At 44.4% G+C, this 25023-nt stretch overlaps 1 protein-coding gene across 2 annotated transcripts in view; it reads right to left on the bottom strand.

The window, feature by feature from the left end:
* LOC111153613 (neurotrophic receptor tyrosine kinase 2) overlaps positions 1 to 25023 on the bottom strand; it is a 318559-nt gene that overhangs the window by 66728 nt on the left and 226808 nt on the right. For both annotated transcript variants that reach the window (XM_022512747.1, XM_022512746.1), the window contains 2 exons: positions 14783 to 14913; positions 1456 to 1628 (listed from right to left, as the gene is read on the bottom strand). In XM_022512747.1, coding sequence (XP_022368455.1) covers positions 1456 to 1628; positions 14783 to 14913 — 304 coding nt within the window. The remainder of the gene's footprint in view (positions 1 to 1455; positions 1629 to 14782; positions 14914 to 25023) is intronic.

Raw genomic sequence — 25023 nt, 5'->3', positions numbered from 1 at the left:
CCAGGGAGAATCAGGTGCCTGTTCCTTCTGGAAGCAGGAAGGAGAGCTAGGGAAAGATTGGCTGAGCCAAAAGTGAAAGGATCAACACACACACACACACACACGCTCTCACTTACATACATGCTCACACACACACACATACTTGCATACATGCGCAAACACAGTAGGAGCTCGCAGAAACATTTAGTTGCATCTAGCTGAATATGTTTGGGGTATTATGCTCTGTTTTTGGAAAGCACCATTTTTAATTAGAGAAGTAGCCTAGAACGTGGGAACAAGGGGAAAATACTTCTACGAGCAACTAGACCTCCACCAAAAGTAGCTTCTTTTCCTCCTTTCACATGAGATTTGAAAGACAAAATCTGTCATCATTCCCTCTCCTCTCTCCTGCAAGGAAAAGTTCTGACACTGAGTAAAACATCAGGATGACCGACTCTGAGAGCCGAGAGTTGGCTACAGATTCCTAGTGTCACTGGTAGTCCCTCCGCCAACACCATCATAAGCAAGGCTGAGAAGGGGGACCCATACCAGTAAAGGACAACTAAATTATATGGGTATTCATGAGCCTCGTAAAAGTGACCCAGAAGGTACAAACTGCATAATGACATTTCTAAGCACAGCAGTACACCGCCCGCCTCCACCATTCTCTCAGTGACAGACTTATTAAACATCACAGTTTCTGAATTTTTCAGAGGCTGCCTGGTGCCCACTCCTTCAGAAAGCCCTTTCCAGGACCCCCAGGAACTGGAGGAGGACAGAGAGATCTAGATGTCACTGTAACAGAGGTCGAACATCCCCAGGATTGCAGATCCCTCAACCATGTGGCTGTAGAGACAGTATATGTTGATCGTCTATTATCGCAATCATCCTGACACTAGTTCTTGATGTGGATAGTATTATACCCCTTTCACAGTTAAGAAAACTAAGGCCAACATCTTTCCTGTTTCTCCTCAATTATGCTACCTGCCAAGATACCACAGGCTGAGAGACAGCCATGTTTGAAAGAACACAGAGTGTTTGAGCCACAGATGACATACAGAGGGTCCTGCTCAGGCCCACCTGGGAGTTGAGGCAACTGGAGACCCACCCAGGAGGACGTGGCTGCTGATATAGACGAGGAAGGAGAATGCAGTCTCCCAGCCCACACTACTGGGACCATGTGTTCTTCATGCTTGTAAATGGGCAACTTCCGTTTGTACCTCTGCTCAAGGCAAATAAAGGCACTGCTTGGTTCCCTTCCCCAAAGAGTAAGTCAGTTTATTTCTCCTGTCCCTCATTTCTCCTGTGTCCTCCGTTCCTTTCTCTGTACAACGTGTTGGTGTTGTCACCAGAGAATGTTCCAGGGGCACCCCTGACCCTTCTCAGGAGCTCCCTGTCCTCTCTCTCAGGCCGTCTGAACAGTGGAGGCCTCCTCCCTCTTCCAGCCCCTTGCCGAGACCTCCCCCCACACCCTACCTGAGGAACTTGTTGAGGTCCCCGTGCTTCATGTACTCAAAGACCATGATGAGTGGGTCGCCCTCCACGCAGACACCGTAGAACTTGACGATGTGCTCGTGTTGGAGGTTGGTCAGCAGCTCTGCCTCACGGTGGAAGTCCTTGCGCGCGTTGTCACTGGCGTCCTTCAGCGTCTGGGGATGGGGGTGGGCAGAGAGGGGAGAAAATCAACACACCTCAAACCCAGAACGTCTAAGGGAAGGTTGAGTGTGGAGAAGGAAGGACTCCAGCGGGCCCTAAGGCTCCTAGATGCAAAGGAAATTCATCTCATTCATTATACAAAAGTTGGGAAATGGCCTTGTTCCCAAGGAAATACTGTCTGCATTAAAAAACTGAGGAACGGCCCCTCAGGGTTCTGGAACACATTGCAGTTTATGAAGCGCTCATACAGATGTTTCCTCAGAAGTAACAGACGTGAGCTTTTCAGAGTCTTCATCCTTTTTATCCCTCTTCTCCCCCAATTATTACCACAGACTCTCTTCCATTTTGATACCCGTTAAGCTTTCAAGGATGCCATGTGCCGCTCATTTCTGCTCACGTAACTTAAAAAAACTTCATATTATGGAACCGCTCAGTAGACAGAAGTGCGTAAGGAACCCTCACATACCCATTTTCCAGCCTCGACTGTGATCATTGTGCCCGGTTTATTACATAACACTTTCAAAAGCCTTCTCCCCCCGTGCCCACGCACACTGCCGGCTCAGCAAATGCCCCCATCCAGTCAGTGCCAAACAGGCCATCACGTCGCCAAGATGAAGTTGCCTGGGATCATGCCAGCCAGGCTCTGGTGCCTGTAGTTCTCTTCTCAGAGCACTCCACCACTGCAGTGTCCTCGGGCAAAGCTAGCATTTGTTGAGGGCACACACCTGTGCTCAGCTCCTGCCCTGGGTTGGTCACAGAGCCAGAGCTGTGGTGGCATCAGGAAGATGGTGACCCAAGTCCTGGCCTCAGGTGTTTATGGGCAAAGAGGGAGGTATGTCACCCTTATAATTAACTCTAATTCAAGCGTGGAACACACATCCTAAATGAACTAGCTCACCTGCATCTCTGTCCAGTTTGATCACTTTTCTTTTTTTTAAGATTTTATGTATTTGAGAGAGAGAGAGAGGGAGAACACAGAAGGAGAGGGAGAGGGAGAAGGAGAAGTAGACTCCCCTGCCGAGCAGAGAGCCTGATGCGGGACTCGATCCCAGGACGCTGAGATCATGACCTGAGCTGAAGGCAGACTCTTCACCAGCTGAGCCTCCCAGGCACCACCAGTCTGATCACTTGATATGTCCCTTTTCCAGAACAAATCTCCACAGCTGCCCATATGACATCAGGCCAGGCCTCCCTGTCTCTGCCGGTGTTCGTCCCTCTGCCTGGAACCCTCACTCAGTCGTGGTCACTGGGGTCAGATGTTGAACAATGACCCCATGAAGGCGTCCACATGCCAATCCCCAAAATTTATGAATGTTACCTTCCATGGCCAAAGGGACTTTGCAGAGGAGAGTAAGTTAAGGGTCTTGGTGTGGAGGGATTATCCAAGTGGGCTCCAGGTCATTCCACACAAAGGACCTTTGGTGAGAAGCGGGGGTCAGAAGAGAGCAGATGTAAAGGTAGAAGCAGAGGTCATACAGAACACAGGTGCTATGCTGCTGACTTAGAAGAAAGGGCCACAAGCCAAGGACTGTGTATGGCCTCTAAAACCAGAAAAGGCCAAGAAATGTTTTCTGTCCTAGGGCCTCCAGAAGGAGCCAGCCCTGCTATCACCTTCCCTTTCACTTAGTAAAACTGACTTTGGGCATCTGACCATGAGAACCATGAGACAAACCATTTGTGTTGTTAGCCCCTGAGTTTGTAGTGATTAGTGACAGCAGCCACAGTTAAGGGACAAGGAGAAGGGATGCCCACAGGACTCTTGCTGGTAAAGGTGGCATGTGAGTACATGAACCTCTCCTTCTTTGGAGACTCATCAGACCTTACCAGTGTTAGATGGCAAATGTGAACATCCCTAAGTCACAAAAAATTGAACCCTGGAGCAGAATGAAAGCGCTGTCATCCATCAGAAGTGTAATGAGTTCGGGACTATGCACTACGTCCAGGATCAAAGAACACTGCCAGGCCCCTGGTGGTCCTACTGTAGCTCGCTGCCTTGACTCTGCTTTCCTGGGGGGGGACACCCCGGACGTGGGAAGCTTCTAGACCTTGGGATGTGCCATAAGTCAAGGTTTCCATGCTAGTGTCTGAGGAAAAGACCCTGGCATGGAAATCAGCAGCCAAGACACTTACTAGGACACACCCTTGGTATTAACACCTGCTGGAAGGGTCTGGGCATGGCGGACATTCAGCTGCGGTGCAGTCTCAACAGGTCCCGTCCACCCCTCCAGGAGGACCCTTCAGAGCTGTCCTGAGTAAGGGGGCTGGGCCTTCGGAGACTCATCCCAGCCCACCACTGGATGGAGACCAGCTCAGAAGGGGAGAGTGACCTTGAGTGGACTTTCTGAGTCCCCCCAGGTTGCAACCTTCTCAGCAAGCGAGGGAGCAAGTCCTTCATTCCCAAAGGGGGCAAGAGGCTCGTCATCGAGTCTGCCACATCATGAGCTTGCGCTATGTAACTTAGCCTGCCCAAGACCGCTCTCCACACAGGAGGGCACGGAGGAATAGGCAGGGCCTGCCTCACCTCAGTGACAAGGAAACATTAAGATGACAGAGGCAACAACAAGGTCACCAAATCTTTTCTGCTGCAACCTAGCATTTTCACAAACTGCCTTTAGCCGGATTTGAAGCTTTCTTGCCAGGGACGACCTGACCCAGAAAGACAGAAATAATATCTAGAGTTTTCTTGAGGCTAGAGGCAGTTGTGTCTTATGCCAAATTCTGGAGATACACATTGAATAAAAGGGCCGGGTGGTGGGGTTCCCCATTCTCACCTTAGTATGTGGTTTTGAGAAGGGTCCCTTCAGAGTACCTGCTTTGAAAAGTGAGATGTGGTCCAGCAAATACTCAGAGAGGCTATAAAACTTTGGTAGGGTTGTTGCCATGGAAACTACACATTTCTTCATTTAATAACAAAATGAAGAGTGGCTGAGAGCCTGGGGTTTGGGGCTTTGCTCCCCGGAAGCTCTAGAAACAAGCTTTATACCCTCCCAAACTCAGCCCCTTCATCCCTGTTGCATAGGGACATGAGAAGTGTTTATCTCGATGACTTGTTTAGGTTGGTTTTTAATCCAATCACTGTTTTGTTGAATTCCTAGGTAGGAAAAAAATCATAGTTAAGGCAAGCAGATAGACATGGAGGAGATGGATGTTGTCATTGGCTGGAACAAAATACACACATGGGAACGCCTTTTACCCTTGGACTTGAATTATGGTTTTGGGTAAGTATCTGTCTCCACTACTTCCTTTGACAGCAGAATCCAGAGTTGGGCAAATAAAAGAACCCTTGACCCACGAGGTCTATGTAAACTAGAGATAAAAGAGCACCAGGAAAGAATGAAAAGTGAACGTTCTGGAAAGGTGGTGCGCGGGTCCAGGTACAGGCAGAGAAAGCAGGCAGGAGGATATAAGGATGAAGAGGAGACTTCCCGAGCCACTGGCTCCTGATGGGCTGGCCACAGATGTTTGTGCTCTCCTTCTAGTCAAAAGACAGGTCCTCACAATGGTGGTACTCAAAAAGAAGGTGTTCTAGCTTAGAGTTAAAAAAAAAAAAATCTGGATTCAAATTCTGACACTGCTCTGGACCTCTCTGAACTCTGATTTTCTCCTCTGTGGAGTGAGGGAAACGAGATCGTCTACTTCACCGGGTCACCGGGAGGACTAAGTGAGGTAGTGTAAGCTGAGATGCCTCCCAGGGTCCCTGGTAGAGAACGACATTTGAAATCAAAACCACAATGAGGTCTGCATTCGATTTGCTCACATGAAGATCCAGGGAGGCCAAAAGATGCATGGATAAGGCACGGAGATGGCCCACCATGAGAACAGCGGGCCCTGGAGGCAGCCCCCATTCCCCTCGGAAAGCCCTTTGAAGCCTCTGGTGTCTTCTCAGAGATCAAGACTCCTTACTCAGAGGCTGCCCTGTGTTGCTGAGATAGCTTATTTGTGGGGCCTCGGCCTGTCTTTAACAGTGAGTTAGAGAAGGCCCTTTAAGCCATCACTGCAAGACGGGAACAAATTCTGTACGTAAATTCTTTTCTTAAGTTTAGCTATATAGCATTGATTCAAGAACACTAGACTGTGTGTATGTGAGTGTGTGTGCAAGTGTGTGTACATGTGTGAGAGAGAGAGACAGAAGAGTCAGGCAATGCGGTAGAGGAGTAGGATGGAGAGAAGACAGGATTTTCTCTGGGGGGAGGACACCAAACTAAAAGAGCTAACGAGCACCTAACATTTCCATTTCCCCAAAGGAATCTACTGTAGGAAGAGACCATTCTCCATGTAATGTCAGAAGCTATGCTTCAGTAAAATTTTTAGATTTAAGAAAGATTTAAGAAAGATTTCACTATTCGTGGGGCGAGTGCCTCTCACAAACCCGAGCTTTATCCTATGTACCCATCCATTTTTGCCTGTTGGGTCCTTTTTCTAAATTATGATTCAAATCTATTTTAAGAGATTCAGAAAATATGGCAGTAACAAGTTGGGCAAAATCATCTTCTGAATTTGGCACTCGAAGGACAGAATTTTTTTCTAAGGGTGGAACCATAGCCAGACAGCAATCAGAAGCTGGAAAAATCCTGCTATCAACCCTATTTATAAAAATCATCTCTGTTTTCGTACCATGGCTGATTGTCATTTTACTCAATTAAGGGAGGCTTGGCTGGTTCCCCGAGTCCTTGGCAATGGACATGAGGTGGCAGCTTCCCTCGCTGACAATCGCCTCTACTTTGACAGGCATATTTGCCCCATCATTGAGCATTGCTATTTTCTTACTCCTGGTGTCTTCTTTGTAGCTTCGTTTCTTCTTATTCCCGGTGAATTTCCTGACACTTCAAAGCTACCGTCCTTTCTGAAGACATTCTCAAGGGAGAGGTTTCATCCAGAGCTACAGTGAGTTACTGCCTTGAGCACACACCGATTCAGAGTTGGAGGAACTGAACAGCATGCGGTAAACTTCAGCACAGAACCGAGAAACTAGTAAAGGCAAAATAGAAGTCAGGGGAAAAAAATGAAGGGAAAAGTAACATTCCTCTCAAATGCGTCCATGAAATATTAAGGCTAACTAATAGGAAGCTAGTAGGAGAGGCAAGAGAGCTTATTGGAAATGACCCATGTGATTGAATGCTGTAGGATAGGATAAATGATCATGCATTTCAAAGTGCAGGTGGTTTAGAAGACACAAGGTTAAACAGAGATTGCGTTCTTTTTTAAAGCACTGATCTTATATTCTTTTCCTATAATTTTTATCATCGAAGAAACAAAGTTAAGCTGAAGGATAAGAAAAGAAGAGATCATTATGGTAAGACTTCATCGTGCCCAGTGCCCACCACCATGCTTAAAACAGAGACCAGTGAGTAAACCCCCATAGGAAACAACTCAGATGCGTAAGAATGTCTGTCAATGTGCCTAAGTTCTTCTGGGTCAGGTTCACTGGGGCAAGACCTGTTGACTCTTCTGATATCTCTTAGACCTGCACTGTTCAACAGGGTAGCCAACAGTCACAAGCAGCTGGTGGTCATTTGAAATATGGCTAATCCAAATTGAGATGTGCTATAGGTATAAAATACCCACCAGATTTTGAAAACTTGCAGTGAATAAAGCATCTCGTTAATATTTTTATATCAACAATATGTTAAAATGCTGTTTTAGATATGTCGAGTTAAATAAAATGTATGAATACAGTTATCTTCATCTGTTTCGTCTTGCCTTTTTAATGTACATACTAGGAAATTTAAAAATACAAATGGCTTGCATTTGTGGCTCTCATTGTATTCTGTTGGACAACCCTGTTCCATAAAAGCTACCTCAATAGGCCATCGGTGGGTCAACATGACTTTTGGGACTGCTGGAAAACAATACTAAACTGAAATAACATTAAGGCAGATTCCCTTCTTGTAAGGTTCTCTTGGGCAACGATTAGCCAAGGGTTTAGAGTAATCTGTAGTCCCAGTGCTATGAGATTCTTCTAACTTATAGAGTCTCTTCTGAAGAAAGGAGAGGAAGCTTTTATCAAGTTCTTACAACTGTGAACTTTGGAAGACTACGTTGTATTAAATTCAGGGACAGGATAGAAAGAAGATCCTAAAAACCAAGGAGGGCTCAGTAGGTGGCTCCCCTACATCCTGACAAATGTAAAAATTAACAAAGTGATTATATGAAAAGGAAATTGATCGCACTCAGTACTCACTGTGTACTAGAAACCAACATTCTGTGTATATCAACTCGATCATATGTAACTGGCCTTTGCGAGGACTTTAATTATGTACCAAGTGACAGCTTCAAATACAAGATTCATAGCCAGGGTGTTGATTGCTGCTATCTTTATTTTCACAGCCACGCTAACTCTTACAGTTTGGAATCTAACGAGTCGACCATCCAATGGGAAATGCAAGGCCAAGTCCTATTTCACACGCCTTAAAATGCTTGCAATAATTTGGGTGGTGAAATTGACGACTTCTGTGTGCATATTACATCAAGTCGCATATTATAAATGCTAAGTCTTTGGAAGACATGAAACTAATTCGTAGCAACAGAGAGATATTGACTCAAAGGAATGAAATAGAAGTTGTCCTCCAGTAAGGAGAGCTGCAATTTATCTACCGGCTTTAAATACAATTGAAAATGGGAGCTGATTTCACTAAAGCTGCTGATGGATCAGGGTAGACTGTGACTCAATTGGAGCTGGGTTATCATGCTAAAGTCAATGAAAAAGCAGCACAGCTACTGAGAGGCCCATCTAGAGATACAGAAGTGTGAAATGAAGTCTCCAGCTGTGTTGAATACCAGAGGAATCCTCATTCCAGTGAAATGCACTGTTTGGGGTTTAGCATTTCTGAGAAGATGGGGATGAATTGGAGATGAGCCAGAAAATAGGGTTAATAAGACCACTTAACAAGACAAAAAACAGACTTCCCATCACAGGTTAAAAGTTGAAGTTTCTAGAAAGCGGACATTAATGGGGCAAAGTAGTTACTGGAACCTACCAGACTCAAGCACAGGAGCGGTCCTCACCAGGAAGATGTCACTCTCCCTCCTATAGCCTATGTGAGTGTGCATGTAAGCATGCGTGTGTGTGCACGCACACATACACACATACACACACGCATGCGCGCACCAGGAAAAAATGGGCTTACACTAAGGTACAATAGAAATCTATTAAACAATGTCTGGGCCATAAAGACAGTGAAAGCTTTTAATGAACCACTATTAAAAGTTGGATGATTTCTATTCCTAGAGACTTGTAAAAGTGGGAGTCGATAGCATTTTCTGCAATACTGTGTCCTGTTAAGGTACACAAACTCCTTTTTGAGGACAGCACTAATGAATGATCTCTTAAATATACTCATCTTGTCATCTTCCATTTCCATTTTGTGGGGACAAGGATTTCACATGCCAGTATCCATGGAGAAGTGGGAAGGGAGTACAGGAAGAGGGAGGAATGGGAGGGAAAGTTCATGATTAATCAAGATGTAAGGACTGATAAGGTGACTGCCACAAAAAAATAAAAATTTTAAAAATCCTAAAATGAGAGAAAGAAAGAAAAGAGCCCCCTGTCTTAGAGATAAATGTGCCTTGGAATTGATGAACTCTTGATTCCCTTTCTCGTCTATGGATTGTTTCACTGTTCCAGAACAGGAAAGAATGAGCTTTCCTTTTGGAGCCCTTATTCTGCCCTATCCATGTTCTGAGACAACTGGCTCTACTTGCTTCTTTCCCCATAGGGGGCCTCATCTGTGCCATGTGATGACCTTGGATGGTTGGGCCACAGGTAGGTGGCCTGGTGTAAAGATGAAGTGGAATCACTGAACACACTGTCTTTTCCTTCTTGAGCAGTCTACAGACCAGGAGGAACAGCTCTTCACCCTTTTTATCAGGGATGGAATCTTTAATATTCCTTCAGGGAACCATGGCTACCCACATTCAGTCTCTGTGTGTCATGTAGACCTGACCTCACCTTCCATTTCCAAGGATGTGTATGTGACCCAGGCCTGGGTATTCAGATTATTATTCAGCAAGTCAGAGGACCAACTCAACACAAGCCAGTAGGAGTTGTCCCTTGGACTTCGGTGTAATTGTTGGGGAAGAGGAGCTCTCTTTGGGGTTGCTAGGATTTCAGGATCTAAGCCCAGAACCATTGCTGCCAAGTCTTTACCACAGTGGAAAGGAGAGAACCAGTCTGGGAATACAGTCAATACAGAGGAAAGCAGAGTCAGGAGATACATACATGGAGAATTGATTTTCTGGATCCAGCAGTACCTGAAGCAAGGACACTAGTAGCAAGGTTTTCCAGTAGCTTCGGCAAATAAATTTCCTTTTCTGCTTAAATCAGCCTGAGTGAGGTTTCCCATGAGCGTGCTACAACTATTCTTATCAAAGCTGATAATGATGTTTTGCTTATATTCACTCCAGAATCCAGTTTTCTTTATTTCCACCTATTTCCTTGAATTGCATTTCTACTCAGAAAAATGCCAAAGTGTCTCTCATCCTTACATACAGATGAGCACAACTAGCACATTCCTTTGCATTACTTGGTAAGTGGCATCATGTTGAATTTCCTCACTTGGGGCAACCAGGGCATGTGCAAAATTCAATAAGTAAAAAATGCGGTGCATCACAAGCATCAGACTGTTGGGGAGGCCTGAGTTTTAGTCCTAGATCTGACATTAAGTGCCCTTGTTCAAGCTACGTGACCTTGGATGGGTCATTCGTCTTCTCCGGGTTCCCATTTCTTCATTGGCAAAATGTGGGAGTTAAGCTAAAGAACATCGGTTAATAGCCATCCCGTCATTCATTCAACAAGCATTTATTCCACGCTGCTAGATATTGGACAATGTACTAAAAAGCATGGTTCCCACTCTCAAGGATATGTCACTCTAATGGAGGAGACATGCAGTCATGCCATTGATAAGCTCACAGACACATATAGAATTAACAACCTTGACAAATGCCATAAAAGACAAGTACAGATGCCTTAATGGATATGATGGGGAGGTCTGACCTAGCTGGCAGAGCAGGCAAGGGGAGGTCTCTCCTAAGAGGAGCAACTTGAACAGAGAGTGGATGGATTAATGGCAGCTGTGTGGACCGAGGGGCTAAGGTCGGGCTCTCCAGACACAGGAATGGCAAAACATGTTAGATGCTACTTAGGGTCTGCAGAACGGCAATGTACCAGAGCGCTCATCAGTCAACTCTTCCAAAACCCTTGATGAAAAAAATCAGCATTATTTCTTCCATTAACAAGAAGATACTCAGAATCGCAAAATGCAAAAATTCAGAAGGAAGTGCTTGTTGAAGTCAGATCTCACCATTCCTGGTCTCAAATGTTCCTGTAGGGTGCCTCTCGCTCTCTTTAACTTACACCTCGAGGAAGTCACTCGACTTCCCTGGGTCTCGGATTTCTCATCTATAAAACATGAGACTTGGGTTCTATATAATTTCCAAAGCCTGTCTTGCATGCAGCATTTTTTGTGTTTCTAGAAATACACCTGAGTTAGTGGAGAGGGGGAGGAGAGGCCATGAATCCGACGACGCGCACTTGCGGCTATATTTAAAAAACAAAAATCAGCGTGCATTCAGAGTACAGGAAAATGTTGTAGGCATTGTAGCTATCGAAATGCAGGTTGGATAGAGCCAAAAATAGTTAACGCACCCACAGCTAATGCAGGGAAACTACCGTGAAGCGTTTCCTTGGTAATTGAGTTACTTAAAGGTAAAGTAACTCATTCTGATCAAAGACCGGTTCCTCCGCTTCTCACCCTCTTCATGGGTTCTGCAATTGTGATTCAGCGTAAGGGGTAAAAAATGGCTGTTGCATCCATCTCACTAAAAAACGAAGGTCATCCAAAAACTATCAAGAAAAGGTCACTCTGGTTGGCTCCCAAACGGGGAGATAGTCTAATGGGAGAGGGACGCTCAGCCCCTGTGGGCTCCTGAGTGCCTTCAGATCACGTCCATCTTAAACCGGTTCCTGCAGATCCCTCAAGTTCTTAAAATCAATTGGGGCAGGCGATGCCACAATTTACAGGAAACTGACATCTGTCAGTCTGCGTGCAAAGCCCTGGATTTCAAACCAGTCAGCTCCTTCTAGAGAAGGAAAGAGGACAATAGCTGCTATTTCTTAGACGCATAATCAATGCTGCAGGGGTTGCTAGGCAACGGGCAGAAAGCCTGTCAAACATCCCTGGGTACCTTCAATGGGAGAAGAGCAGCTCCAGGAGCAACTCCTCAGAGGTGACAGGCTGGGCGGGGCCCCGGAAGGGGCATTCTGTTTGTCTCATTCCTGAAAAATTTACTTTACTATGGTTAGGACTGAACCATAGACATTTTCCTCCAAGGTTCAGGGGATAGTCTTTGAACACACTTCCAGTTGGCCAGCCCCCGGCCAGAAAAATGGGCCGGTCAGGCTGGGGAGAGCAGCTCTGTAACAGGTCCATGTGCTATTGTGATCCAGCCGTCCTAGAGCTGGGGAAGGTCTGGCTTGTGCCTTGGGGGGAGCTGCAGCCTCTGAATCCCAGAAAGTGAAAATGGGTACCCTCTCTGAAGCTAGAAGTCATTCAGGCAAACGTAAGCAAAGCCTCTGATAGCAACAAGACTTCACAGGCAAGGTCGTGGAGAGGAGACGTTTTAGGTGTGCGACCTTGAAGTTGAAATGAATTTTTGAGCTGCAGGCGTTTTCGTCCTCTAGGCTTGAAATAACAGTTTCATTTGAATTTCAACAAGAAGGAACGAGCCCACAAAGAGTCAGGAGTTGATAAAGGGGAAAATTCAAGTTCTTGTTGGTTTGGTTGATTTGGGGTTGGTTTGTTTCTAGCAGTATTGCTTCACAAGCGCTCACCGTAGGTCATGAATTTGCCAACTTATTCGACAAGAGGACCGGGTCCTGTGTCTTCGTCAAAGGTGGGATTTGGGCTGTGACTGGATTCAAACCAGGGAGAAGCCTCAGCAGTAATGGCAGTGGGAGATGAGCCTCGGGAGCGGCAGGCTGTGTGGGCAGGGTAATTGTTTACACCACACTGACCACTGACCCTGGCGATGCTTCGTCAGGACCAGCCCAGGCCCTGAAACCCTGTCCTAGCATGTGTTGGGAAGGAAATGCGACACATGAGTTGAGGGTGACCCAAATGTAGCCGGGGAACACCCTCTCTTCAAGGGCGTTCAGAGAACAGCGAAGCAGTCAGAGAATACAGAATGACACTCAAATGAAAGGCTTTCCCCACTAAGAAATTTGGTGCCTCTCTCTCCATATCTGGCTGAGGTCCCTCAGCTACTCCTACACTGTCATCTAGGATTCCCTAATCTCCCAGAATTTTCTCACATTCCAAGATGCTCACCTTGTGACCCCAAGAATCAAGAATCTGAATTCAGAGTCTGAAGGCCTGACTTAGGTCCCTGGTGGGCCTCCAGATATCAGTGGGAGAAAACATGACTCTAGAATGGGAATCCCTGGTCATCAATGTCCTTGCGTATAACTCATGGCTAGATTAGGATCAGATTTTCCCTAAGCTGCTTCTAGCTCTCATATTTTATCAGTCTATGAATCTACAAAAATAGAGGCACCTTTTGGTCCCATTTATCCAACGTGAGGGGAAAAAGCAGCAGAGGAAAGCAAAGACTGCAGAGAGAACACTGCCAAATGTTCTGAACATTTTGTGCTTTAAAAAATAAACTTTCTGGGTAAATGAAAGAAAAGAGGAAGCAGTCTCAATAACAGGAATAACCACCCCTCCCCCCAACAACGCCCAAGTCATGGAGGGATTCTTATTTTACACCTTTTACCCCATTTGACCTCCCATCTTTCCAGCATCTTCCTGTCTCCTCTCCTCGGCTCCCTCTCCCTCTCCATTTGCCTAGCTTAGTGAGACGATGTTTACTGATATTACATTTACCCTCCCTAGAAAGTTCTGTCCTTTATTCGTTCCAAAGTGCAGCTTTTAGAAACCTTTGGTGAGAGTCTAAGAGCCTCCAGGCCACTCAGGTTGGGATGATATCCGGGAAGCAAATGCACTGTTTCTTCATTTGGACGAATTTTAACAGAAAGTGTATTTAGTCCGCAGGATGAGTAAGTTCCAGAAGTTTCTCTCCCCTCAATTACCTATTATGTATATAGTAGAATACTTTGATGCTAAGTACAGCACTAATGGAATAGACAGCTAACTTTTAAACATGAAGTTTGTCCTGGTTGTAACTAGTAAATGAACGCTACATTCTGTTTGGCAGAAACAAAGAAAACCCAATCATCTTCCGTGAAGCCAAGAAGCTACATCTTATTATACTAGCCAAGCCCATATTCCTTTGCCATTTAATTCATTTTATAAATATAGGTCTCTTTTAAGTCTTTTACATATATTATTCAACACCTTGGTGAGTTGGGATTTTTTTTTTAGTTTTGACAATGCATATGTAAAAGATCTGCTGAAGTCTTTTGTGCTATTTTTGTTAACTCCTATATTTTAGAGAGCTCGGTGGAAATTTCATCCCCTCCAGTAACATTTATCTTACTGAAGACCAGGTCTCCTTTTTGAGTTTTGGTGGGGGGCGGGCAGTGGTGGGAATTAGGGACTTTCAGCCTCCATTATTTCAGTAAAACCGTGTGTCTCCTGGGATTTTGGAATCCCAAGAGATGCCATCCACCGCAGGACGGAATCATGCCGCCCTGTATGCAATCCTGGGGCTTTGGGGACATTCAGGAGGGACAGGGTAAGTTGTAACAGAAGATGTCAGCAGAGCAGAGGGCTGAGAGGAAAAGCGGACTCCAGTCTCCCTCGTAGGGCCCCCACCGAGGACAAGCTACAGCTGAGCTTGGCAAAAACACTGAGCAATCCAAGGACACAGATTGAGGCTCCAAAATGTGTCTGGGGGAATTCTGTCGGACCTTACTAACCTCCACCAAGTATCCAGTTAGCATTGACTTGGAAGAGTAGCCCAGAGCTCTCCACAGCCCATGGACTGGTGGGTCGCCCCTGAGAAGAAGCTCCAACAGTTACATGTGCCCCAAACACCCTTCCCACTGTCCACTTAGTTCCAGAAAATTTGAACACATCCACCAGAGCAGACATAATTTGCTCCTGAATTGGTCAACTATAACATGAAATAACGTTACTTCCACACGTGAGTGCAACCATGGATAATGAGACATTCTGGAGTGTTCTCTTACCTTCACTGCCACCAAGATCTTATCCTGCTCAGGACAGAGGTTATAGCATTCAGCTAGGAAAACTTTTCCAAAGGCTCCTTCGCCTAGCTCCCTTTTCAGAACAATGTTATGTCTCTTGATGTGCTGAACAACTGTAAAACAAAGACAGAATGGAAATTGGAATTGAGGCACGCGGAGGTGACGGCAGAGGGTAGGAGTCAGGGGCCCGCCTCCTGAGCTTCTCCCCTCTGCCCCAGTAAACCGAAAGAGAGGCTCAGTACCCATCTTCTAAGAGAGCACTGGGACTCGTCCCAGTACCCATCCTCCCTGTGCACCCCAAATAGCTGGAAGGAGTTTACACCAGCGTGCTCTCTGGAGCTCAATTATTACTTTCGCTAGAACTTAAGAAGTGACTTCCCCATTGGCTACAGAATGTGATTAATGAACTTCCAAACTTAGGAGAAGGGAGAAATGGGAAAAGATGAGATATTAACAGCAGACCTCTCACAAGCCAGATGCTTTGCATATACTGTTTGTCGTGTGTCTCGTGGGGGAAAGGCAGAGAGAGAGCCAGGAATCCCTATTTCTTTGTTAAGATGCCTCAGACTTCTAGAGGGGAGGCTCAGAGGAAACAGAGGGAAGAGGCAAGATCTGGGCATGGCTAATTAGAGCTTTGTCCTGCTGGTGAACTGGGCTTGACCAGGGTTGAGACTCTTTTCTCATTCCAGAAATGTCTAGACCATGCTACAGCTGGTTTCCCGAGCCCTTTCTAAGATCATGCCTTAGTCTTGGCTCTCCAAAGCCAGGTACAGACAAGAATAGATGCATGGCGGGAAGAGAAAATATTTCCCCCTCTTGTCTAGAGAGGACCTGGCCCATGTCAACTCATCTATACGCCTTCCTGAGGAATAAGGCAGGAGGCCACCAAGGCTCTCTGGAAGCCCATCCGTTGCAAGGAGGAGAGCAGAGAAAAGCATTGCTCAGAAGGACAGAGCCAGTGGGAAGTCCAAAAGGAGACTCTGTGGAGGACAAGAGCTGTCATGGCAGCTTGTTCCTCTTCCCCCTGACTGTCAAGTGCTCAGCCCTCAGCCCAGGCTTCGGCAAGGTCATTGGCCGCCATTCTTTCCAGGGTGCCTCATCCTTGAAAGGCGGTATTAAAGAGAGACTGGGAAGCCTTCTGGAGCTTGGAACATGTCCCTAACGGTATTCTCTCGTTTTACTCCCACATCCCTGGGAAGCATCTCTCTCCGTATTTTGTAAGTGGGGAAACTGAGTCTGGAGAAAATTCAGTGATTCTCGGTGGGAATGGAGGAGTTGAAATTTGAATTCGGGTCTGTCTGAATCCAGAGTACATGCACGAAGTTGCTTTTCCATAGTAAACTGTGTTACACATGGCAAGAGAAATAGAAATATGTAAACAACAAAAAGTAAACATACTCTCCCAGCTTCCTGTTTCGTTCACCCTTCAAAGGCCAGTTCAAATTCTCACTTCCTGAGAGGGTTTCCAAGACAACTCTGACCATCAAAGACCTCCTTCTCTGAATTCATAGTACATCCTGACTTATGCTTAGTTGAAATCTGGCTTATCTCACAATTATTGCACATCTGTAAACACCCTGAGACTAAGAGCAACCCCGTCTATCTTCTATAATCACGTGTAATGCCTCAGGTGCTGAGCCCATAGAAGATTTATTACTGTGATTTAATTTGATGATCTTTCTTAAAAGCCTTTTTTTCCCCCTTGAATGTGAACTGCACTTTGAAAACAAAAGGAAATACTAAGCATATTTCTATAATTTAAATAGTATAAACCTGTCATTCCACCCAAGAAACAGACTATCACCAGTATGGTGAAAGCACCACTGTGCTACCGTATTCTTTCTTGATGGTATCCACTTCCCCACTCTCTTCCGGGGGTAATTACTAGACTGAATTTTGTATTAATCATTTCCTCCATAGGTTTGTTACTAATGCTATATCCCTAATGAGATATTGTTTGACTTTGCTACGTAAATGGAAACAGACAGTGTGTATTCTTCCACGTCTTGCATTTTTCACTCAACAATGTCCTTGAGATTGAGTTACACTGAGCTACAGTGTGTATAATAGCAATTCCTTTGCTTTTAGTACTTTATAATATTCAGAGAAAGGACTATACCACCACTTATTTATTCATTCTATGTTGATGGATCTGCTCTGCAGTTTCTTTTTAGATACAATTTCTTTAAAAATGCAAGCAGTGATTAAGGTTTTGCTGTAATAGGATTTTTCCCCTGATAATTCATGTGGTTTGGAGCTATGACGGCTTCCATGAGCCTCTGGGAACTCAGGGTGATAAAAAATCAAAAGGTCTTTTATGAGCAACAGTATTAATGAATATAAGAATGTATATTAATTTCTCATGCTCCAGTAGCAACGGCTGAATTTAAGAGAAGATAAATGTGTTCATTAGGTAGAGTGCCCATATAAAGAGACAAACGTAATTCTTGCAGAGAATTAGCTGCCATATTTAAATCTAATATTTAACTTCATGGTTGTCACATGTTCATTGAGAATTAAATTGTCACTTGATTTACTTTCTCACCAAATCAAGGCAAGTATTTAACTTTTTTTTTTTGCTTTTGATTTACACTTTCTTTCTTTCCTTCTTTTTATTTATTTATTTATTAAAATTTTTCCAAACAGGAGAAGAAGTTGGTAGAGAATAAGTTGAAGTTTATAAAGCTATAGATAAAGCCACAATTTCATCTCCTTTAAAACTAAAATCGATGGGACCAGTTTTCCTATGCTGACCTTGAAAGCAGTATGTAGGCACTAAAGCAGCCTAATTCTCCGAGGTCAGGGGTGGGGACAAAATCTAACCTGAAGCTCTCACATGACTGAGCTAAGAGTTTCTTCCCAATCTCTTCTAAGAGAGCACTGGGACTTGTCCCCACCTGCTCCATCTCCTGTTTCCCTCCATCACCACTGGAAGTCCTCAGAACGTCTCAGGGCATCCCTCCTTATTCAACCTCTTACTCCAACACCACTCATCAGTGCCCATCTCTTCACCTCTCTTACAGACCCTCCCACAAGGCCCTCTGGCCTCGTTTCACCCACCAGCTCCCTATATCCCCAACCTCTCCTTAGGTCTCCCTCAACCTCCTTGACTCATACAAAATCTTGGCTATGCCCTGAAGAGCTCCATGGCTTCAAAGGGAGGTCACCCCCAACCTTTCCCCAAGTATGTGAGGGTCCATGTGCCTGACTTCTGACCACTACCCATTTTCTCCTGCCAGAGCCCCAGCTATCTCAGAGATCTATTTTAAGGATCCAGCAGTCTATTCCACTTCTGCCCCCTCATTGCTAATTACTCCTCTTACCCATTGATCTCCCAATTTACACTATCCCTTTCCACCCTACTCATGCCATCATTCCCAGTGACCAAGGCACAGAGACGCTTAGTAACTTGCCTAAGCTGCAGAAACACTGGGCTGCATTTATCTGAGTCTTTTATTGGTGTAGCTAAGAGCCAGGCGCTGGGAGGTTTGGGTTGGCTGTCTGGATGGCATTAAGGTGACTTTCTTTGGGAGCAAGACTGTCTTAAGGAAGGAAGGAATGCACTGATGCACATTCCTCACAAGCTCTTGATTTTGCTGAGGATGAGCACTGGGAATCACACTGTCTTAAAGGGCCCTGTGAACACTTGGATTTATTTGATTCAAAATATTCTGACTGAAGTGAGTCTAAAGATCCCAACGATAAATAAGCTATCAGGTAAGCATGTAAAATTTTTACATGCTTCCTTTTCTGGGATCAGTCAATTGTCTGTTCTTAACTCCTGAGACATGAGTAAAATAATCTCAAACCCAACATGAACAACTAATAAAAAAAATATGAAAACACAAACTCTAGCATCGGTGTCTTCCTAGACTTGGAGGAAAACTCAAAACAACAGTTGATTTAAAAAAAAAAAAGGTTTTGTAGAAAAGTTTCTCTTTAAAACTTGCCTTGCCAGAAGACAAGGAGGTATCAAGGCGAGATGGAAATACACCAAAGTCATGTGCTCTGCAGACTGATCTATGTCCCCCGATACAGTCAAAACAAAGCACATGATTAAATTACTGCACAACTCAATCTACTCTATGGAATCAGAGAGAAACTGAGGACCAGCAACGGTAATCAAGATGAGTGCCTGAAAACTATCTGGACTTCCTTGCCATTAATGGAATTTTCCAGAATAGAAATTTGGTGCCCTTGGCCATTTGCTTCCTGAGGACCAGAAAACTGAGTAGATCTCCAGTTTCATGTTAGTATCACATTACAACCCCTAACAGATGTGTTTCCTCCCAAGTACCTTCAGTAGCTCACAGAGATGCCTGCAGTTTCAGATGGTTAAAATCAAATTCCTGGTATTGATACCCCCAGAAGCAGATAATCTCTATAGACACATGGGCTATAGATGAAGTATTAATCTCCATCTACATCCATTACTACCTAAATCTAAAACTAATGAAATAAATATATAAATAAAACTACCCACTTAAGGGTGAAATCGAAAATGTATTCTTCCAATTTCCTCAGTAATGGGGTTTCATAGAAAGCCCCTTGGCCTAGTGGACATATCCCGCTTAGCCTATGACCCTTAAATTGAGTCATTAATTGAAATCTCTAATATATGCCAAGTACTAAGTGATCTACAGTTAAAAGGAAGACTATTCTAAAGTTTGAAGCAGAAAGGCAAAAAGTAGTATGTCCTAGAAGACAACATTCTACAGTAGATGTGATCTCTCTATTTCCCTACGGATCTGAATATAGGGTCAGCCTCAGCAGATCCATCTCAAGGGACTGGGTTCTATGATAGCAAAAAGAACTTCAACCTCCTCATGTTTGGTAGTCGCAAGTGAGGCTCAGAACAGTGATGCATCTTTCCCGGGGCCACACAGCTAGGAGGTGACTGAGCCCGGACTCTCTAACACAGGCCCCCATTTGAGACCCTCCCAAGGCAGCCAGGGCCTCCTGGCATTAAAGTGGAAATAAGCATTGCATCTAGTTAATATCTCTTCTATCAGAAATACTTGAAACACTCACATGTATCATCTGAATGGACCAAGCCTCTCGTAAGGAGGAATTTCATCAGAAAACTGCTAACAAAATAAGACAACTACAGAAAGTGAGAAATGAAACTTAAATTCCTTTTAAAAAGCTCAAACTTGAATTTTATATAGGATGAACAAATGTCATTTACTAAATATCTTAATGTCTGTTTCACGGGCAGCCTACTGAAACAGGTAAAATCACCCACCTTGTAAAAATAAAGTTGCATGAAAGACTGGAACTATGGTTTTGAATTTCATCTACATTTTTATCAAAATACAAGGTGGTGCTAAATTGGAAATAAATGCAATTAAGACCACAGACATAAAACACACCAGGACAAGATAAGGCCAAATATTCATAAATAATATTAATGATGAAAAAGAACATGGATTCATCCTGAGCTCTTCTTAAATACATTTCAGCAAAAAATCCCAATGTGCATTACCGTCAATTAATTTTCATATCTCCCCGAATGAGGTCAACAGTCACATTTATTTTACAGATGACACTGCAATTAATTGACTTACTGGTGGTCATAGAGCAACCCACTTATCCTTTTCCAAGTGCTATTTCCAGTGAAATGAGGATACAGGGAGGGGCCTAACATGCACGGATTGCTATTATGGGCCAGAAAATGTGTTGAGTTTTACAAGAATTATCAATCTTCATAGTAATCCGCTAAGGTATCCTTACATCCATTTTCAAATTAAAGTAAAAAGAAGAGGATCAGGTGAGCTAAGTAACTCATCCAATGTTGTACAACCAATAAGGGGCAGAGTTAAAATTTACTCTACTACAATGTTCTACTTTGCCTTGGCCTTCTGATAGAAAACAAAGTGAAAGAAAAGCCAGATGAACTGGACTTTTTCTATCTAGAGATACGTGGGTCGACTTTTGCCAGTTTAGTTCAGTAAGTTTTGACTAAGCACCTACTATAGCCTGGGCATTTTTCTGGGACCCAGTGAAAAGGATGAGCAAAATAATCCCTGTCCTCACGCAACTCACAACCTCGAGGAGCAGAAAAATACGCTTATATCTATTGTATCTTTTCTTAACACTTTTGCTTCATTCACAAAAGATTGTAGGTACTTGATGGACCATGCAAAGAAAAAGCTAAACACCCAAATAAAAACTTGAGTCAGGGAAAGTGGAATAGAAGGCCAAGACAAGGTGCTAAGTAGAAATGCAAATGTGCAGATTCTAGGGGTCTCACGGGGTTATGAAAATTAAGTCATAATTTGGATCCGAGCTTCCTGGCAGCAGAAACCAAAAGAGAAACCCAATAATTAATAAAATGTGGATGATCCAGAAGTAAAAGCTCAAAAAATCCTTATGGTAAGTGAGATTTTTCATGGCATTTAGTTTTTGAAGGAATATACCAAATGGATTTTACACAGGGGATCAGCGTCCTCAACAACGCCCACAGAGTAAATAGTGATCTTCGTAAGAAATGAACACATAGCACAATAGCCACCCTCAGAGAAAACAGTGCAAGGTATGATGGTATCCCATCAGAATGGCACAAAAACCAAGGTCTAGGGGCATGCTCAAGAATGCCTTGGGGATGTGATATTCCGACACCCGCTGCTGGGCCTAGAACACATCAGGCGATCAACACAGAGAACAAGGAGCCATGGGACCAAAATCGGAACCCGAGAAAGGCAGGAGAAAGGGCCAGGAGTGAGCCTGCTGGGGCACAGGAGTTAAGTGAGAAGTAAATGGGAAGAAAGGAGGGAGGAAACTGATAGGAGAGATTCCTGGGGAAGCCCCTGAGGGCAGAGTGGGCAAGAGATATGGAAACATTCTGAGAGAGAGAATAGAGAGTTTGAGGGAGCCGCCTTCTGAGGGCCTCGCTCTGCTGCTTGCCACAGCATGTGGCCACGGAATGAGGAAGAAGACTTCCAGAGATTCTCGAGGGGTGCATTAAGCACAGACCATCATAAGCTTTTAAGCTAAGCCTGCCATGGGGTCCGGTGACGGGCAAGACAGTCTTGCAAACAATTTTACATTCCCGGGAGGGCACCAACTAGCTACGTGGCTGCCGTAGACAACATCCAGCGGCAGCAAAGGACCCTTCCATCCTAAACCAAATTTTAGACCCCGTGCTGAATGAGAGCAGGGCAGCTGTGGGGGAGAGGAGAGGGAATGGAGATTATTGAAACCCTACGTCACAAGGGATAAAGGTGATGGGGTTATTTGAACTTAAAATCCAAAACCTTCTTCTAGAAAATATCCGGAGAGGGGGGAAAGCCCCAGAAACCATCTTTCAAGCTGTGAGACGGAAGGGAACACCACACTTCAAAATACACATACGGCACATCCTTCGCTTTGACAGCCCCTAACAGCCAAAATTATATCTGTTTTACACACTGGCAGGTGGTGGAGTTGGATTGATTTGCCCTGACAGCCCTCCCTGCTGGAACAATACTTGTCAGTCAGCCCCGGCAATGTTTATATTTTCAAGAATAATTATGCCAAGTGATTGCACGAAATCCTGGCAGGTGGGCAAGAAAGTCTTATCTGTCTACCCCTTTGACCGTGTCCCTGACTTCTAATGTTCCTTCTGCCCCCAGGGATGGAAAACATCCCTTTCACGACCCGCACCCACTCCTAAGCTGTATGCACAAGCCTCCATTTGAGAGTTCGACACTGGTGCCTGTCTTACCATCTGGGAACCTCCATTCCAATGACCTCCCCATGCAAACTTTCCCCCCTTCAGTAACTTCAACTGGTATCCATTACAGTTTCCTAATTGACTTCTTCAAGATCGTTGGGTTTTTCCAACATACACATATGTGAATGCTCCCATCATGCAACACATCTTTAGCTGTGGGTGAGGGTAATTCTGAACTCAGACTGGCGGGCATTCAGGGCTTCCCTGACCTGTGTCTAATGTGAACATAGTGACTATCTTCTTGGTGCGCACAATTTAGCACACACATTCTAGATCACAATGGGATCAATGGTGATGGGAAGAACAAGCAAAGTGCTAGGCAAGTGGGCCACTCAGGAAAGGCTTGTGGAACCATTGAGCCAACCTCAGAAATGCAGACTGGAGTCTTTTTTTTTTTTTTTAAGATTTTATTTATTTATTTGACAGAGATGACAAGTAGGCCGAGAGGCAGGCGGCGGGGGGGGGTGGTGGTGGAAGCAGGCTCCTTATTGACAGAGAACCCAATGTGGGGCTCCATCCCAGGACCCTGAGATCATGACCTGAGCAGAAGGCAGAGGCTCAACCCACTGAGTCACCCAGGTACTCCCAGATTGGAGTCTTTATGAGGGAAGCTCTAAACTCAAGAGGGAGCAAGGGCTTAGCTTAAGGTACAGTGGGAGGCCAGTGGGCATTTTATGAGGTCCAGAATTCCATGCCAGCTTCTCAGGCTGCTTTCCATGGCCCTAGCCTCTGCCCCAATTCCAGGAGAGCTCATAACCAACAATATATGGCCGATATCTGAAGGATGGGGGGCAGGATTTTTGGGTACATCCCAAAAAGTTTTCCATCTCTAGAGGGCTTTCTGTCCAATTAATATGCATAGCAGAGTCTGATGGTATTTCCTCTTTAATATGCTTATTTTAGAACTCATATTTTGGAAGGTAATACTAGTGTTTATTTTCTTCAAAGGATTTTGTGATACTTGCAGCATCTTTCAATTCCTCCCCCCACCCCACCTCCTCATTTTACCATTTAAGCATCTATGTGAAGAAAGCTGTGTTGGGTGCTGTGGAAGGCCTAAGGATGAAGAAGGAGAAGAGGTTGTCAGTGGATGCTAATTACACCTCTGCTGTGTGCTAGGCATTGTGTTAAATGCTGTACATACATTATCTTCTTGAGACGTTCTGAAGGACTTGGGGAGAGACATCATTGTTTCCTTTTAAGGAATGTAGTAACTGAGTCCTGGAGATGTTAAGTAACTTGTCCAAAGCCACACAGCTGGAAAGTGGGCAAGGCAAGCTCAGACTGGTTTCAGAACCATGCACTCTCCCCCAGGAGAACATGGCTCTTTCCCTCAAAAGATGGGCAGTCTAACAGGGAGATGAGGCAAATATACAAATAACAGTTGTCAAAGGCAGCATATCAAAATGGCTATGACATATGTAAGAAATATAGGGTTAAGTGTATCTAGAAGAAAAAGAGTCAAATTCTTTGAGTAAATGATGTGGGGTTGGAGGATGTGCCTTGTGAATTTTCCCTTGTAAGTTGATCATCGCTTGAAATGTTGGTTGGAAAGAAGGGTCATGTTGGCCATAACTGATTATGATATTTCCCAAATGCCAGGCTGTCAAGGACTGGTTCGTCCACTTAACCTACCTGTTAAGATGTGTCCACATTAAGTCCCAAATCTGAAAGCCATTTAGGTTGAACTAAATGAAGTTTCCATTTGTGCAGGCCCAACTGTGACAAATACCAGCTATTTCGTATGGCTTAACCTAATTTATCGCTTGGCTGTTAGGTTTGCGAACAGAACTTCTGAATGTTAGAAAAGAAGCCATATCTTTTAATTTTCAAGAAGATATTAAAGAAAGCAATACATGGACAGGGTAACAAATCAAATAGTACTGAAGAACTCATGATGGAAAGAAATTGTACCCCTCTACAGGCCTCCCTATCCTCAACCCCATTCTGTTGGGTGTCTGATTCAATCCAGTTTGAATTCTACGGATTTCTTCCATGACTGTAATCAATATGTATACTTCCTCTTCCTGTTTTCCCAATTTCAGACACTTAGCAATTGTCCACTACTCAAGAGAAGGATTTCACTCACACTATCTCCCACCTTTTCCCAATAACTGGGAGCTGAATTATTTTAAATTCTTCTACTAATAGTCTATCATACCCTAACCTTTTTAAAGCCATTATGCTAGACTCTTCTGTATACCATGAGCCTATTAGCCCCCTTACCTCTACCCCAGTCACTTCACATATTCTTTGAGCTTGACCTTTACTGCAACTCTGTCATGACTGTTATTATATGTGGTTCAACTTATGATATGTTACAATTAAGTGTCTTATGTGACTAAAAATTGAAAAGCAATAAACACAGTTTACTTCAATACAACCAGTTAAACACTGTATGCCACAAGGTTAAGTAAGTGACAGGACTTCATTTCCTTTTTGATGTGTCTAATGTCACAGAGAGAACTTCTGGGCCACTCGAAGCAGGATGTATCTAAGTACCAAGACC

This window comes from Enhydra lutris, unplaced genomic scaffold (assembly GCF_002288905.1).
Source record: "Enhydra lutris kenyoni isolate GAN:26980312 unplaced genomic scaffold, ASM228890v2 scaffoldscaffold33, whole genome shotgun sequence".
Classification (NCBI taxonomy): domain Eukaryota; kingdom Metazoa; phylum Chordata; class Mammalia; order Carnivora; family Mustelidae; genus Enhydra; species Enhydra lutris.
This window is presented reverse-complemented; position numbering and strand designations above follow the sequence as displayed.